Raw genomic sequence first — 16,074 nt, 5'->3', positions numbered from 1 at the left:
CCTAGTCGTAGTAGCGCAGAGGAGTCGCAGGCAGTCGATCATAGCACCCTATATACATTATACGGAGTACGGAGTAACCAAGATAGAGAATATTTTAAAGAAAGGGAAAAAAAAATCAAAAAAGTAAAGAAAGTCAAGAAAGTCAAGAAAGCAAAGAAAAAGTTCAAAGCAGAAAAAAGCCAAGAATTTCAGTTGGTGGTCCCCCCGACTCCCCTCAGTAAACTCGTCACACTAAAGTCTCAAACTCCTCCCTTCCCTTCCCCAACTTGACACTTGACTTTCTCATCCATCTCTCTCATCTATAATCAACCCATCCTTCCAAGGTCACTCCTTAATATCTCCGAGACTCTGCTATATATCTGCTTCCCATTCCTCGCCCCATCTTCGCCGGGTAGCGAAACGGATTGATCAAACAACAAGGTGGCCCGACAGGGCTGCCAGACCGATAGGAAATGTCTGGTCATATTTCATCGGAGCATTCTCGCTCGAATTCACGATCCTCTCACACTCCACGACCCTCCGGGGAATCGACACCTCGCCACTCCTTCGGTCGCACCTCCACCCCCAATCCAAATGTCTTCGCCGACGAATACTCACTAGAAACCATTGACTCCGACCGCATCGAACGCCCCAACAGCCCCTCTTCCATCGCATCCTCCTCTACTCTTCGTGAAAACACCCAGTCAAGGACCACTAGCACGGCCCCGACCGAGAATGAGAACCCTTTTGGTGATGACGCTCGGGTGTCCTTCGATGAACCTCATCGGTCGAGTCTGCCCCAAAAGGGGTACGCTTTCGCCAACAACCGTAACTCTACTTCCTCCCTCAACTCGACGCCTTCTATGATCCAGCGAAATCAAAGTGTTTCTTCTCGTTTCTCCATTCCCCGCGCTCTCAGCCCCTACACCGGAGCGACCGGACCCAGCCATCCATATGGTATGTATCCACAAGTTGGGGTTAGCCGATCGCCCAGTGTAGGTAGTACTTCGACGATACGCCCAATCGAACGTCCACTTGAAGAATCAACTGGTCCGCAGCACCCCTACGCGATGTACTCGCAAAATGTGGTCGAGGAAGGAATGGATGATGATATCATCCCAGTCGGATTTCCAGGCCACAACCCACCATATCAACCGCCCGCTGGTCGTCCGGCTGATGATGTGGGTGATATCATTGGACCGGATGGTCACGCAGAGCCGCTACCACCTTATTCGCGATATCCAACTGGTGTCGTACCCAAACCCCCAGGGGCTGAGACGGCGGCCGATCTCAACACACCGCCGGAAGAACAGCGACTCAACAATGAAAGCCCAAGAGTGCCACCGCCACCAGTTTCAGAAACCTCATCAAGGGCTTTGGTGGCTGACCATTCCGGCGATGCGAATGATGGTGAGAACGAGGAGGAAAGAGCCGCCGCGACCACAGGCATCATGGCCTTCGAAGAGAAGCTCAAACGCAAGGGGAAGAAGACCGCATGCTGTGGCCTGCCAGTGTGGACGTTGGTCCTCATTGCAACTGTTATGCTCATCGGAGGGTGTATTGGAGGTGTCATTGGTGGTGTTCTGGGAACCAAGAAAGCTGCAGAAGCCGCAAAGAAGGAAGACCAAGAAGCTCAAAAATCCAGTGGCTTGCCGATTATAACGGTCACTGCAACTCCTCAGATGGATGCGTCCTTGATATCTACCCCCACAAATATCAAAGAAATCCCAACCGGCCACTTTATGGTCCCTTCCGGTTATCAGAATGGATCAGGACTTTGTGTGGACGAGTCGAACTACGGCAAAGCCTGGAAATGCTTGCAAGCACCCAGCAAAATTGGCATTTCTGTCGGCGAATCCCAGGGTTACCATTCCATTGTTTTCGACCACGGTAATCCAACCCCGACGTTTACATATGGTGCCCAGGCGCCGTACTGGTCTGCTTCACCTACACAAGGTTTGAGTATGGCTATTGATACCACTGATATTGGCATGGGCCCTGCTCTGTTCTTTCTTTCTCCGTTCGACAAGCTGGTTATTGTCCCAGACGATACATTCTCGAACACCATTTCCAAGCGCGCGTGGGTGGAAGACGGGTGGGCAAATGCAAACGCCTACAAGAGTCTGAAGCAGACTGCAGAAGTCGGCGACAAGCCGTGGTTCTGTTGGTGGAATAACACGATGATGGAGTTCTTCTTGTACGTTAACCAGTCGACGTCATATTCCTCGAGCGCCACCGCTTCCACCAACAGCAACATGCCAGCGAGCACAGCTGGCTCAACTCTTGACTCCAAACGCGACGACTCCGTCCCCGATTACCCACGGAGGATCAAGATGGAGGAGCGCCGAGACGACCCATCACGCGAACCTCCCTACTGTCAGCAAATGCAAATTCGCAAAAACGGGGGTTTGGCGCTTCTCTCGGGCAACATCATCAACATTAAAGAGAATGAGCCCACACCGACCACTACCTACACCGATTATAAAGGTGGCACTGCCCAGACATACACTGCCCAGGCATCTTACGCCAGCCCGTGCTACTGTGTGTCTCTGACAGACTAGCCGGGCTCAACCTGAAACAATATCATTTATTCATTGTGGTCCCTCCTGCCGTTGGCCTAGGCGTTGGCGTTGGACTGGCCAGCGAATTGGTCTCAAACTCATGTGCACATGATCGTCTTCCTTGACTGTGTGATTTTATCTTTCTTTCGTCCCCGCAAGTTATTGGCCTTGTGGGATGTTTCATTTCTTGCATTATCCGTGACTATGCGTCCCCCTTCTTATTTTGCCCCTGTCATTGCGGTATGACATGATCCTCATTACTTTGCGAGTTATTCTTTCCATCTTTCTGGGTTATATTTGCTCTATCTGTTGATCGGCTCTTCTTCTGGTTTCAACTGGCGTTCATAGGATTGGTGTGGTCCAGGTACTGCGATATGCTTGATCATATATCGTTCTCATCTACTATCTTTTTAGGATGTTACGTTGAATTTTATCCTGTCTTAGCACTTGATGGAGAACAGTTCTATCATCATCTCCCCCAATCATATTGCAAGATAGATGGTATATCTTGGTTACACCTACATATTTAGGTACCCTATGTAAGATGACATAGCGTATTGGCTGTCAATGGGAAAGTCCGCCCATGAATCTCTGAACAAGAACCCTTATGTATATAAGAGTGGAAGCCGATATACACCATACCCTAATATAGCCAGGATATCCTCAGAATACTCTACGTATCGTAGGTCTTTTCGTTAGGGTAGGTAGACATAGCCTTCACGGACCCGTGCAGCGACGTGTGGGTGGACCCCCGGGGCCGCCAAATTAGATGACTCAGCTGCGCATCACGTGTAAAGACACCGCACGTGACCGTCTTGCAACACCAGCATGCAGGTTGGAAAATGGTGGGCAATGACAAGTCAAGGGAAACAAAAACCACACGATTATCAAGTCCAAAACAGTGTAAAGCTCAAGCAACGCTTTGGTAATTGAAATACAGCAAGGTGTGCCTTGTATCGCACCCTGGTGCCTGATTGGGAGCTCCCACTTGACACCTGAGGCAGGCACACTTCCGACAACTCGCACCTTGCACCCCATTCCTCTTGCAACCTCTCCATCTCATCGTTCCCCCATCCATTCCTCTCCCACAGTGTCATCTTCTTTTTCCCGATACCCTCCCTCTCTCGATATCGCATGATCTCGCGTCCATTTCATTGATCTGCTTTATCGATTTCCCCCGTCTATTGCGCCTGTGTCTCTTAAAAATCTGTCTTTGGACCTCCAGATCAAATGATCGCGTCTCCTAGATGACCTTCCCTCCCCCTCACCCTTCCGCCCAATCGTCGATTGCTTCTGGCACCGATAAATCTTCTTCGACCAGGACCGATATTGGTGCCTGGGGTCGGTCCGTGTCGCAGTCCGGCGCACGTCGTGGGTTGACTCCACTCGCGACCAACATATCCTCCGCCGCTCCCCCCACGGCTTCCCGGGGCTTGGACGCAGGCCTTGGGGTTTCGACACCGTCTTCGTTCTCTGCCGTGCTGAGTTCTGCCAGGGGTCTCTCCGGTGGAAGTCCCAAACACACATCATCGCCCTTCACATCATTGCAATCTGGCTCGCAACAGCACGCAACAACCCTCTCGTCTCCTAAATTCCGAGCTCACACCCCTTCCATAGGGTCCCATTTGGCCTCTGCTACAGGCTCCACCCCGGGTGGAGGAGGTACTGGGGGAGGAGGTGGTGGGCCGGGATCTTCCAGAGGCGTCTTCTCGCCGCTCTCGTCCGGAACAACCGTGAATTCTCCCACAGGCTTCGCTTCTGACAAGCCGGGCTCCACAGCTGCCCACTCGAGCCAATCGTCGCTCACCAAAATCTCCATTGCCCAGGTATTCCTGTTGCTGGATTCTATTACAGAGAAAGAAGGAAAAGAGAAGTGGGAGACAAAGGCTGCCCAAATACACAAGGTTGGTGCTGCTGCCATACATATCCATCTACTCGATTCTAATAACCGCAGCTTGTGACATCGAACGGAATGGAGGTTTTTTCCAAATACTTTCGCCGCCTCCTAACAGGAAATGCGCCCCAAATCTTCCCGGGCGTCAACAAGTCCGTTGAGAATGCGGGCAACTACCCTCTCCTTGTCCAGGAGCTGCAGAAAGTGTCCTCGGACATGGAGCAGTCTCAGAAAATCGCTGAGACAGTAGATACTTCTGAAGGAGATATCTTCCGCGACTTCGACCTGTCTACTTTCCTGGATCATTTCCGACTTGACCCAGTTGTCAAGGTTGCACTTGCCTTAGCCTTTAAGCTGACTAGCAAGTCAGATCTTCGTGCCAAAGGTATGTTTGCTTCCTTTTGTCTCTGGATTAGCTCTAACCACACCCGTTAGCCGATGCCATCCTCTCGAATTCCATTGCCCCTTTCTTGCAGAGCTTGGCGAGTCCCACCGAAGTGACCAAGGATTACTCTAACGCCTTCCTTGGCATGACGATTGAACGTTTCATCTTATACCCTCCCCGCAACTTTACCGACGATGTCAAGGCGAAGCTGGTTTACGCCGCCAATCTGCGATACCAAAAACTTGGCTTGGATATGCCATTCGAAGTTTCCTCCGCCCTACAGATGTTCAATTTTGTCAACCCTCAATATGTCCTGGTGCGACAACTGCACGCCAAGGGAGCTCGTGCTACTGCAAATATCGAGACGATAAGTGAAGTGCTTAATTCAGACCCGAAGAATTGGAGTGAAGAACATCTAGCCAGCGCCCTTCTCTTCATGATCTTGTCGCAATATTGGGAACAATTCTCGCTAGAGACATTCTTAAGTGCATATAACGACAAGCCAATCAATTGGCCCCTGGTGTTCCGCCACTTCGATCGCGAGGGCCTCCGAGTGGATCCGAAGCAATTCACCAAATTGTACAGCGTTCTTTCCGCTATGTCGGTCAACGACTCGTCTTTGGATGTTCAAAAGCTTTGGGGTGGAGACTGGGAGCATCGTGACACACAGATGTCATTCCTGACAGCTTTTGTGGCCTCCCGGATCGACCCATTGCAGATCACGAATCTTCGCGCAACTTTCCCCGCTGACTTCTTCGAGGACGCACCTGATATCGTCAAATTGCAAGGCGAGCGTGCGGCGAAGTCACCTCTTCGGTCCATGGACGCTATGAAGGCAATTTTCGACCTTGCCTTGTTCTCCCAGGCTTCGTGGGCTGCGACAGAAAGCCAGCTCCTTATAAAAGCTGTTGTTCAATATGATCTGCCGGTTTTCCTTGTTTCTGCTCTGGCTATTCCGCAGCCGTGGTCCAGTGTCCAGCAGAGCTTCGTGCTGCGCACATTCATTGTCTTCATCTCAAAGCAAGAGGATGGGTATCAGCTTGCTCTCCACGGTGCCTGGCGGCAAGACCGACAGTGGGTAGCAGAGCAGCTTTTCACCACTTTCACTCAGGATCCCACGTCCACCGCTGTGATCTACGAGCACGCCGCTGCATACGGGTGGCTCGATTATCTCCTTGGGTTCACCAACGGTCTTGCCCTCGATCTCGCCTGTTACTCCCACCGCAAGAGTCCCTTTGACCTTGAGCAGTGGGTTCGGAATGCCGCTCAGAAAGGCGCCATTGATATGGGTGGTCTGCTTTCTAAGTTCCTGCGAATCAAGGCTGAGGACGAATTGCACGTCCAGCGGAAGGAACAGTCTGCTCATCAAATGGTCAGCCTCGCAGTCAAGACTGTTTATACGCTTTTGTCTGTGTTGGAGGAATACGTCGGGGACCGCGAAAATCTCACACCTGTCCAGCGCATTTGCATTCAGACATACCCTCGCCTGATCAACTACGGTGAAGGATTCGATGATATCATCGACGCCAATGGCGAGAACGGTAACACGTTGCCTGACTCAATTGACAAGCAGATGCAAGAGCTCTTTGGTAAAATGTACCACGAGGAACTCTCGCTGCGTGAGATGCTGGAGTTGATGCGAAAATATAAGTCTTCGCGCGATCCCACAGAACAAGATCTGTTCGCTTGCATGGTGCACGGCCTGGTCGACGAATATCATTGCTACCACGAGTACCCGCTAGAGGCTCTGACAAAGACCGCGGTCATGTTTGGTGGCATCATCAACTTCCGTCTTGTTGACGGCATCACTCTGAAGGTCGGCCTCGGTATGATCCTCGAGGCTGTCCGCGAGCATGAACCCCACGACCCGATGTACAAGTTCGGCGTGGAAGCGATTGAGCAGTTGATCAACCGTCTTCCCGAGTGGGCTGGTTTCTGCCACCTGCTCTTCCAAATCCCCTCTCTTCAAGGCACGCCCATCTACCAAAAGGCAGAGGAGGTGCTCCGTGAACAGGGAAACCAGATCGGCGAAGCGGAGACAGGGCCCTTCGACGGTCTTGCTTCTGTGCCTCTCACTAATGGCAATTCTGTCGGCTCGCCCATCGGCGATGGCTCCGTGCGCAAGTTCCGTTCTATTCAACTTGACCCACCTCTTCGATCTGAACTCTACGAAGACCCGGACGAAGACATCCAAGACAAGATTCTTTTCGTTCTTAACAATGTTTCCGAACAGAACATTGACGAGAAACTTGAGGATCTGCGAGAAGTTTTGCGTGACCAACATCACCAGTGGTTCGCCGCATACCTGGTGGAAGAACGTGCCAAGTTGCAACCCAATTTCCAGCAGCTCTATCTCGACCTTCTTGGGCGCATTGGCGACAAGATCCTCTGGGCCGAGGTCCTGCGGGAGACCTATGTCAGCGTCGCTAAGTTGATTAACTCAGAAGGCACCTTAAGCTCGTCAACCGATCGCGGCCACCTGAAGAACCTCGGTGCTTGGCTTGGTTCGCTGACTATTGCTAAAGACAAACCTATTAAGCACAAGAACATCTACTTCAAGGGCCTACTTCTGGAAGGTTATGATACCCAACGCCTCATGGTTACGATCCCCTTCACCTGTAAAGTTCTTGTGCAGGCTACCAAATCCACGGTCTTCAAGCCCCCTAACCCCTGGCTGATGGATATTTTGGGCCTGCTGTTGGAGCTTTATCATTTCGCCGAGTTGAAGCTCAATCTCAAGTTCGAGATTGAAGTCCTCTGTAAGGATCTTGATCTTGACCACAAGACAATTGAGCCGGCAATCGTCATTCGCGATCGCGCTGCACATGTCGAGGAGCCGCTGCCTACTGTTAACGCCCCAGAGGGTCTCACTGAGCCATTTGAAGACTTGTCCCTCAGCGCTATCAACCCAGCCGTCCGGAGCGAGAGGTTGTCTCCGGCAGCCATCATGTCAACACTGCCGAGCCTTGACAAGATTCTTGTTCTGCCCTCCTCGGCCAGCAGCATGGTCGATCCCAGCATTCTCAAACAGATTGTGCACACCGCCGTCGAGCGCGCCATCGCCGAGATCATTACCCCTGTCGTTGAGCGCTCTGTTACCATTGCGTCCATTTCCACCGTACAGCTTGTCTCCAAGGACTTTGCTATGGAGCCTGATGAAGAACGCGTGCGCCATGCCGCGGGAATTATGGTCCGACAACTTGCCGGTAGCTTGGCACTTGTCACCTGCAAAGAGCCTCTGAAGGTTAGCATGACCAACTACATCCGCATGATTCAGCAAGACTACTCTGAGCAGCCTATGCCAGAGGGCTTGATTCTTATGTGTGTGAACGACAACCTGGATGCTGCCTGTGGCATTGTCGAGAAAGCTGCAGAAGAAAAGTCGCTGCCTGAGATCGAGAAGGTGATTGAGCCTCAATTGGAGGCCCGTCGTCGCCATCAGGCCAGCCGCTCTAACGACCCCTTCATTGATCCTTCAATGAACCGCTGGGGATTGTTCATTCCGGAGCCTTACCGGCAAGCGCCTGGTGGTCTAAACAAGGAGCAACTCGCCATCTACGAAGAGTTTGCCCGTCAATCTCGCGGGCCGGCGCCATCCACGGATGCATCGGCCGGTCGCCAACTCCCCGACGTGCTTGGGGAATCCTACCCTGCTATTCCAAACCTTTCCACCCCCGCTGAGCAGCCCGCCATTCCTCACAGAACTCCCCAGGCGCAGCCTGCCATCTCTCAAATGCCCCCCGTTCAGACCAACGGGTTCCTCGACGCCCAGAGCCCCCGAGAAAGAGTGGAAAGCCTTGTCTCCGACCTCCAGCAGTCTGCTCGCGGCGCTCCTGAAGAACACGTTAAGGATCTTGGCAGAGATAGTGCGGTTCTTCAAGAATACAATCAGGCACTGCGTGCCATCATTCACTCAACGAATGGAGAGGAGCTGGCACGACTGACCTCTTTGAAGGTTTGCACCCTTTTGTATTCCCAGCCCCATGGATCTCTTGAGATTGAAGTTCTCGTGCACCTTCTTGCCAAGCTGTGCGATATGTCCAGTCTCATTGCTCGGTACACGTGGGCACTCCTCTCCGAAGTTGATGATGAGCACATGTTCAATGTGCCGGTCACCGTTGCTCTCATTGACGCAGGCCTTCTCGACATCCGCCGGGTCGATACGAACCTGACCCGACTCATTCTTTCCAGGAATGTTCCCGCTTTGGAGTTGCTGGGCAACTTGATGGATCGCGTTCTTTTCAATGAAGAACCCTCTGCCCTTCGATCAGACTTCTCCGGCAGTCTAGATGCCATGAGCCAGTGGCTTGCTGAGGATGCAAGCGTTGCTCCCGGTCTCGAAATCGTGCGAAAGCTGCGCGAGTCTGGTATTCCCGAGGTCGTAAACCCTCTCCTTGGTGACCAAGCCAGGTCCAAGCGAGACCAAATGGAGTACATCTTCAGCGAGTGGATCGGTATCTACAAGGCCCCCGGTGCGACTGACCGCACATTCCACTCTTTCCTTCAGGACCTCCACAACCGCCAAGTGATGAACAACCAGGAGGATTCCGCACTATTCTTCCGTCTCAGCATCGACATTTCCGTCGCCATGTTTGAGCATGAGTCTCAGAACCCCAACGGCAGCCTTGACGAGGCCTTCCTCTACATCGATGCCCTCGCTAAGCTCGTGATTCTTCTCGTCAGATTCCAGGGCGAGAGCGCTGGCGCCGTCAAAGCCAATAAGGCTACGTACTTCAACTCCATTCTGTCTCTCTTGGTCCTGGTTCTCAACCACCACCAGGTCATGAGAGGAGAAGCTTTCAACCAGCGTGTATTCTTCCGTCTCTTCTCAAGCATTCTGTGCGAGTACTCTATGAATGGCCTCCAGCACACTGAGCAGCACCAGGGAATGATCTTCGCCTTGGCCAACAAATTCCTCTCCTTCCAGCCCCGTTACGTGCCCGGGTTTGTTTATGGCTGGCTTTGCTTGGTCTCCCACCGGGTGTTCATGTCTGACATGCTCAACATGCCCGATCGCGCAGGATGGGCGCCTTACTGCGAAATCATGCAAGCATTGCTGTCCTACATGGGCGAGCAACTAAAGGCTGTCAACATTACATACGTTGCTAAAGATCTATACAAGGGCGTTCTCCGTATCTTGTTGATTCTGCACCACGATTTCCCCGAGTTTGTGGCTGAGAACCATTTCCAGTTCTGCAATGTGATCCCGGCTCATTGCGCTCAGCTCCGTAACCTTGTCCTCAGTGCATACCCCTCGTCATTCCAGAAACTTCCTGATCCTTTCCGCGAAGGCTTGAAGGTCGAGCGCATCGAGGAGATGCGGGAAATTCCCAAGATTGCTGGTGATATCGTTGCTCCTTTGCAGGCTGCCAACATCAAGGACATCGTTGACGGTGTGCTCCAGAACGAGAGCATCTCCGACCCTGCTGTTCGGCAGCTTTGCGACGCCATCCTTAACCCCGAATCCAAGGACACTGGCCTCTTCTTTGTCCCCGTCGAGGTGGATGTTGTCCTGGTTAACGCGCTTGTCTTGTATATTGGTCAACAAGCTGCAGTGGAGCATGCATCCAAGGGCAACACCCGCAGCGCCTTTGAGAACTCCATTCACGCGGCTCTTTTGGAGAAGATCGCCCAAGTTCTGCGACCTGAAAGTCGGTACTACTTGCTTAGTGCAATGGCCAACCAGCTCCGCTACCCCAACAGCCACACCTACTTCTTCAGCTTCACGATTCTCCGTTTGTTTGGCGTGGACTACTCCGAGCAGGATGACTCGGATATCCGCCAGCAAATCATTCGTGTGTTGTTGGAGCGGCTGATTGTCCACCGCCCGCATCCATGGGGTCTAATCATCACCCTGCAGGAGCTCCTCCAGAACCGGAGCTACTCATTCTTCCATCTCCCCTTTATTCAGGCGGCACCTGAGGTAAGCTTATCACCAGTCTTTGACAATCTCGCGATACTAACTCTCCCTCAGATTGGCCGTCTTTTCGACGCTCTTCTCCAACACATCCAACAACAGAGCCCTCGCCCCATTGCCTAGGCTTCTCTCGGCTTCTCATCCTCATCCTCTTCTTCCATATCTCTCCTCTAGTTCTTTCTCTGGTAACTCGGGCGGTAAAGGAGTACTTCGTTGCATGTAATTTTCACGGGGTTCTCTTCCGCAATTGCTTTCGCTTTTTTTTTGCCATTTTTATCTTTTCAGTTTCATGTTACGGCAGGGGCTAGCCGTGGTGATGGCATGCATATTTATTTTTCTCTTACGATTTTCGCATGACTTGAGGTTCCATGATATTTTTTTTTTTCCGCGTCTCATGCTGCCCGCGACCTGTAATGATAAGACTGTAAAAGCTGGGAGTTGACGGTGTCTTCATTATCTGCATGGGGCAATGCTAATTTACTATTCTCATGATCATTGTAGCTTCCTTTTGGGCCTTCCGTTCGGCTTCTTTTAGCATAATGGACTACATCTCGTTTTGTCACTTGTCATCTTGGCCAGGTCTACTAGCAAGTTGTGGTACTCATCCTGACGCGTAACCCTAGCGGTCCCTTAGTTTCATTTTGGCGGGAGATGTCGTGTTGGCGACCAACCTTTCTCTCCCCCTGGAATATTCCCTGAAAATCATTGAGCAATATATCCTACGAATGGATTCATCTTCTAGCTTAAGCCGAGGCCAATTCCTTTACTACGGCTAGTACAGTGTTAATAAAAATAATGTTATCACAATCCGTCCCACATTAGGGGAATTCGAACGTTAAGCATACGAGATTGAAATTCGCTCTTATAAACGAATTGGACACTATAAACGTATCGTATCTTATAAGGTGACCGAGGAAGATCTTATGCTAGAACGTTGAACTTATCTTCGCAGTATGCTCTAGAGTGTTAGCGAGTCTGTTATTCCTTAGGCCATAAAGCTTTAGTAGGCGCTAGAAGCTATAGAAGGTCTCGCGTATATCTATCGTAAGGAGATTATCTATATAGACGTTGGCTATCACAATATCATCGTGGATAATGCCAAACACGTTACGTTTATTAACTTCGCTAGCTTCGGTATCGACGGTGAAGCGCCCTTAGTCTGCTATAAGTGGTATGTAGTTAGTTGTATGGTTGAACAGGCCTCGGTGCAGATAACGGAGATAACAGGATAAGCCTCATGGGACCTCAACTTCCAAGGTTGTTTCTGCCAACTATTCCGCCACAATGGCCGACTCAGAATTTGGTGACGAGTCAGAATATGGTCCATCTTCCACCAGGGCAGTCATCATGGTGCGTGCATTGATGCAAGTTTCTCGGTCGTAACTGACACAAAGACAGGACGCGGTCCTCGCGCCGTTCCGCGCGCTGGTATCGAAGTCCGCATTACGGCTATACCTGAACACGCTGCTGTTCATGGGCGCCGCAACGTTCCTAATTGGCATCTCCGCAATTGCCTATGGGGTCTTCTATTTCAACTTTATTCCCACGGTTGGGCTTGAGCGCGAAGTCCATCTACAATTCGGGTACGATACCATATTCCCACAACTAGATACACCCAGCCCAATTAACTTGCGCACAGCGATGGCAACCCCTGGGGTACAGCACACTTCGACTCGGAATTTGTGGCTCTGCAGCCCTACGACGTATCTGTGACGCTCGAGCTGCCACGCACGCCCTCAAACCTCGATACAGGCAACTTCATGCTCGATCTCACCCTCTTCTCCTCCCGCCCCGCATCGGCTCTCCTGCCCGGTCCGAATAACGCCCCCATTTCGCAGGCCCGTCGCCCTGCTATCATGACCTATGCTTCGCCACTGGTGGATGTTGCCCGAAGAGTAGCGCGGATGCCGCTGTATGTTGTTGGCTTGCGCCGGGAGTCGGAGACGCTGGAGGTGCCGATGATGGAACTGCTTGAGTTTAGGAAAGGAACGCAGAATTTGCCGCGGAGTCTACGGTTGGAGATTCAAAGTGACTCAAAGATGCAGATTTATACTGCTCGGGTGGAGTTTCGTGCTAGGCTTACGGGGCTTAGGTAGGTCTTCTTGGGGAATAAGATGTTTGAGAGGTATGGCTAACAGATGGGCAGATGGGTTATGTATCGCTGGAAGATTACTTCTTTTGTTGTCTTCAGCTCTCTGTTCTGGTCTGTTTCAGTGCTCTCTGCTGGCTTGACGTGGCTGGCGATGACTTGGGTTTTGGGAGCTATGCCTAAAAATGAGATCAAGGAGGAACCGGAAGACTCCATTAAAGAAGAGTCCGGGGACGGGGATACCTCCGACGAATCTTCCGAGGTCAAAAAGGAGGAGCCGGAGGAGCATGAAAGGTTGCTTTCTAGTTATCCAGCCGAGGATGATGAAGTTGGGACAGGGTCTGGACTAGAAAGCGCGGAAGCTCGTGGAGTACAGAGACGCCGAAGTCATCTGACGCAAACAGAGTGAAGGGATTTGATTCTAGCTAGTTGATTATATGTAATGTCCTTATGATATAACTAGTGTGAATGACATTGTGGATCATCTGGGCCGATTTGCGACAAAAGCGGGGGGAACTTTCTTCCCCTCCATTCTTCACATCTCAACCAACTCCGGCCCCAAATGCATATCCTTGTAAGTACATATAGTTCCTACATCAATTTGGAGGCTCATCTCCATTTAGGTCACCAACGACGACGGCCCTCCGTCGAACCAGTCATCGCCGTACGTGCATTCGCTCGTCCACTCGCTCCAGTCCGCCGGCCACACAGTTTCGGTCATTCTCCCGCACCAGCAGCGATCATGGATCGGTAAAGCGCACATCGTAGGCGCATCCGTCAAACCTACCTACTTCCGGCCTGGCACGCTCCACCAAGAAGATGGGACAATACACCGGCTGCCTCGGGGAAGTGATGGTGAACCCGACGAAGGCGACGAATGGGTTCTGATCGACTCGACTCCCGCGAGCTGTGTCCAGATCGGTCTATATCACTACTTCAAAGAACGTGGCCCTATCGATGTTATTGTCTCCGGTCCGAACTATGGTCGCAACACAACCGCACTGTTCGCATTGTCCAGTGGAACCATTGGCGCGGCGATGGAAGGTGCTTGCTGCGGCAAGCGCTCAATTGCTCTGTCATATGCTTTCAGTTCTCGAAACCACGACCCTGTTATTATCGCAGAGGCCGCGGGCCATTCAGTCAAGTTGATTGAGCATCTTTGCGCAAACTGGGCAGACGGGGTGCACCTCTATAGCGTCAATGTTCCCCTCGAACCCGGCGTCAGCGAGAATAAGGTTCTATACACCAATATGCTGCAGAATACGTGGACATCTGGGAGTTGTTTCCAGGCCGTGGACCCCACATCTGCAGACGACCCTGATTTGCAAGAAAAGCAGCTTCGCAACGAAGGCGAGGTGGCAGGAAAGAAGCCGGATCAGACTGTCGGTAACAGCGAGAAGTCATCCAGTGGACCCCGGATCCAGCACAAACATTTCAAGTGGGCGCCGAGTTTCCAGGACGTTTACCGAAGCGTGGAGGAAAGTGAGCCTGGCAATGATGGCTGGACAGTTAAGGAGCAAATGACTAGGTTTGTCCAATGCCCTCTTTTACTTCTGAACAGCGACTGACTTTTACAGTGTCACGCCTCTTAAGGCCAATTTCATGCCCGCGCCGGGTATTTCAGGGGAGATTAAGCTGTGAGTGAAGACTTGGACGCGATGGGGACATGGTATGGAGGGTTCTATCCGAAATCTACATGTTGCATGCATTTTAGAGATCTGGCTTAGCTGTTAGATACCATGTCCCCTCCCCTTTGGTTTGCTCTTCTTCAAGTATTGGTTTTCTGATAGACGGAGACTTTGTAGATCGGCCAATCAGCCTTCGTTGTACTCCCTCGTCGACTGCGATGACTCCTACGTGCAAGAAATGGTTGATCGGGCATTAAATCGTCGCCTGGGAAGTGCCTCCAGGCGTGTGTCTTCTGTGTCCGAACTACCGGACTCTTCTGCGCCGCTTTTCCAGTACCGCGAATATGAGCGCCTCGACTTCGATCATATCATGTCCAGACCCTCGACGTCTCTTTCTAGCGCATATATCATCCGGAAAGCTTTGATTCGCAAGCACTATCTCTCAAACACAGTGGCCAATTGGATCTCAAAACACCCAGATAGCGTCCTGCGACACCACTTCAAGCCCGCCTTCGACTTCGAACTCGACTACGCCGAATTCCTCGACGACGCCCTGCTAGAAGCATACGAGCTGAACGAGAGCCTAGCCAAGAACGAAGAGCGCCCCGACTCCGAAAAAGAATGGTGGATCCTCAAGCCCGGCATGAGTGACCGAGGCCAGGGAATCCGCATCTTCAACAGCGAAGACCAGCTACGCGAGATTTTCGAGGAGTGGGAAGAAGACTCTGACGACGAGAGCGGATCCGAGACAAACGCGGACGACGCCGAAGGCGACGTCAGCACCGCCCTAGACACAGGCATCGTCACTTCACAGCTCCGCCACTTCCTCGCACAACCCTACATCGACCCTCCACTCCTCCTTCCATCATCCTCAAACCGCAAATTCCACATTCGCACCTACGTTCTCGCATCGGGCTCACTCAAAGTCTACGTTTTCAAGGAGATGCTCGCGCTCTTTGCTGCTAAGGCCTACTGCCCTCCGCACGAAGAAGACGACGTCGCCGACCTCGCACGCCATCTGACTAACACCTGTTTCCAGGAAGGCGGCAGCTCGAACGAAGGCAGTGTGCGCCGCTTCTGGGACCTCGACCATCACGTCCCCGGTCTCAGTGCAGACTGGAAGGAGAAGATCTTTGGGCAGATCTGCTCGGTGACGGGTGAGGTGTTTGAGGCTGCGGCCCGGGGTATGATGATTCATTTCCAGACTCTGCCTAATGCGTTTGAGCTGTTTGGTGTTGATTTCCTCGTTGACGCTAATGGGGACGTATGGCTGCTGGAGCTCAATGCGTACCCGGATTTCGCGCAGACTGGCGAGGATCTGAAGGAGGCTGTTGTTGGCCGCTTGTTCGAGGAGGTTGTTGATGTTGCTGTCAAGCCGTTCTTTGGTCTGGGCGACGGGGCTGGTACTGATGATATGAAACTGGTTGCTGATATTGATCTCGGGAGACATGCTTAGAGCTGGGGTTAGAATAGATGATGATGTAGATATACCACTTGTGATGTACAAGAATAAAAGTTGTGATTTGGATATCTCATATAATCAGGTCTTTTCCCTTCTCTTCGTGGCGCTTGGCCTATCTAGTTATCTACATAGTCTTCTTGCCAACTATATCGTACAATT

General features: G+C 51.8%; 4 protein-coding genes across 4 annotated transcripts; all 4 read left to right on the top strand.

The window, feature by feature from the left end:
* Positions 1 to 452: 452 nt before the first annotated feature.
* On the top strand, positions 453 to 2,540 carry N7525_003135 (uncharacterized protein; the record flags this gene model as incomplete). Its single annotated transcript, XM_002559422.2, has 1 exon — positions 453 to 2,540. The coding sequence occupies one exon, from the start codon at positions 453 to 455 to the stop codon at positions 2,538 to 2,540; it is 2,088 nt and encodes a 695-aa protein (XP_002559468.2).
* A 1,247-nt stretch (positions 2,541 to 3,787) lies between these two features.
* Positions 3,788 to 10,859, top strand: N7525_003134 (CCR4-NOT core subunit CDC39; the record flags this gene model as incomplete). The annotated part of the gene is made up of 4 exons (XM_002559423.2): positions 3,788 to 4,444; positions 4,495 to 4,819; positions 4,870 to 10,742; positions 10,794 to 10,859. The coding sequence occupies 4 exons, from the start codon at positions 3,788 to 3,790 to the stop codon at positions 10,857 to 10,859; spliced, it is 6,921 nt and encodes a 2,306-aa protein (XP_002559469.1).
* A 1,161-nt stretch (positions 10,860 to 12,020) lies between these two features.
* Positions 12,021 to 13,234, top strand: N7525_003133 (seipin; the record flags this gene model as incomplete). Its single annotated transcript, XM_002559424.1, has 4 exons — positions 12,021 to 12,086; positions 12,135 to 12,319; positions 12,376 to 12,828; positions 12,883 to 13,234. 4 exons carry the CDS (start codon positions 12,021 to 12,023, stop codon positions 13,232 to 13,234), a joined length of 1,056 nt encoding a protein of 351 aa, XP_002559470.1.
* Positions 13,235 to 13,387: 153 nt separating this feature from the next.
* On the top strand, positions 13,388 to 15,909 carry N7525_003132 (uncharacterized protein; the record flags this gene model as incomplete). The annotated part of the gene is made up of 4 exons (XM_002559425.1): positions 13,388 to 13,399; positions 13,449 to 14,353; positions 14,403 to 14,462; positions 14,631 to 15,909. 4 exons carry the CDS (start codon positions 13,388 to 13,390, stop codon positions 15,907 to 15,909), a joined length of 2,256 nt encoding a protein of 751 aa, XP_002559471.1.
* Between the last annotated feature and the right edge of the window lie 165 nt (positions 15,910 to 16,074).

This window comes from Penicillium rubens, assembly GCF_028828025.1.
Source record: "Penicillium rubens strain IBT 27055 chromosome Unknown utg000002l_segment0_segment0, whole genome shotgun sequence".
Taxonomy (NCBI): domain Eukaryota; kingdom Fungi; phylum Ascomycota; class Eurotiomycetes; order Eurotiales; family Aspergillaceae; genus Penicillium; species Penicillium rubens.
The sequence above is the reverse complement of the archived record's forward strand: the minus strand, read 5'-3'. Positions and strand labels throughout refer to the sequence as shown.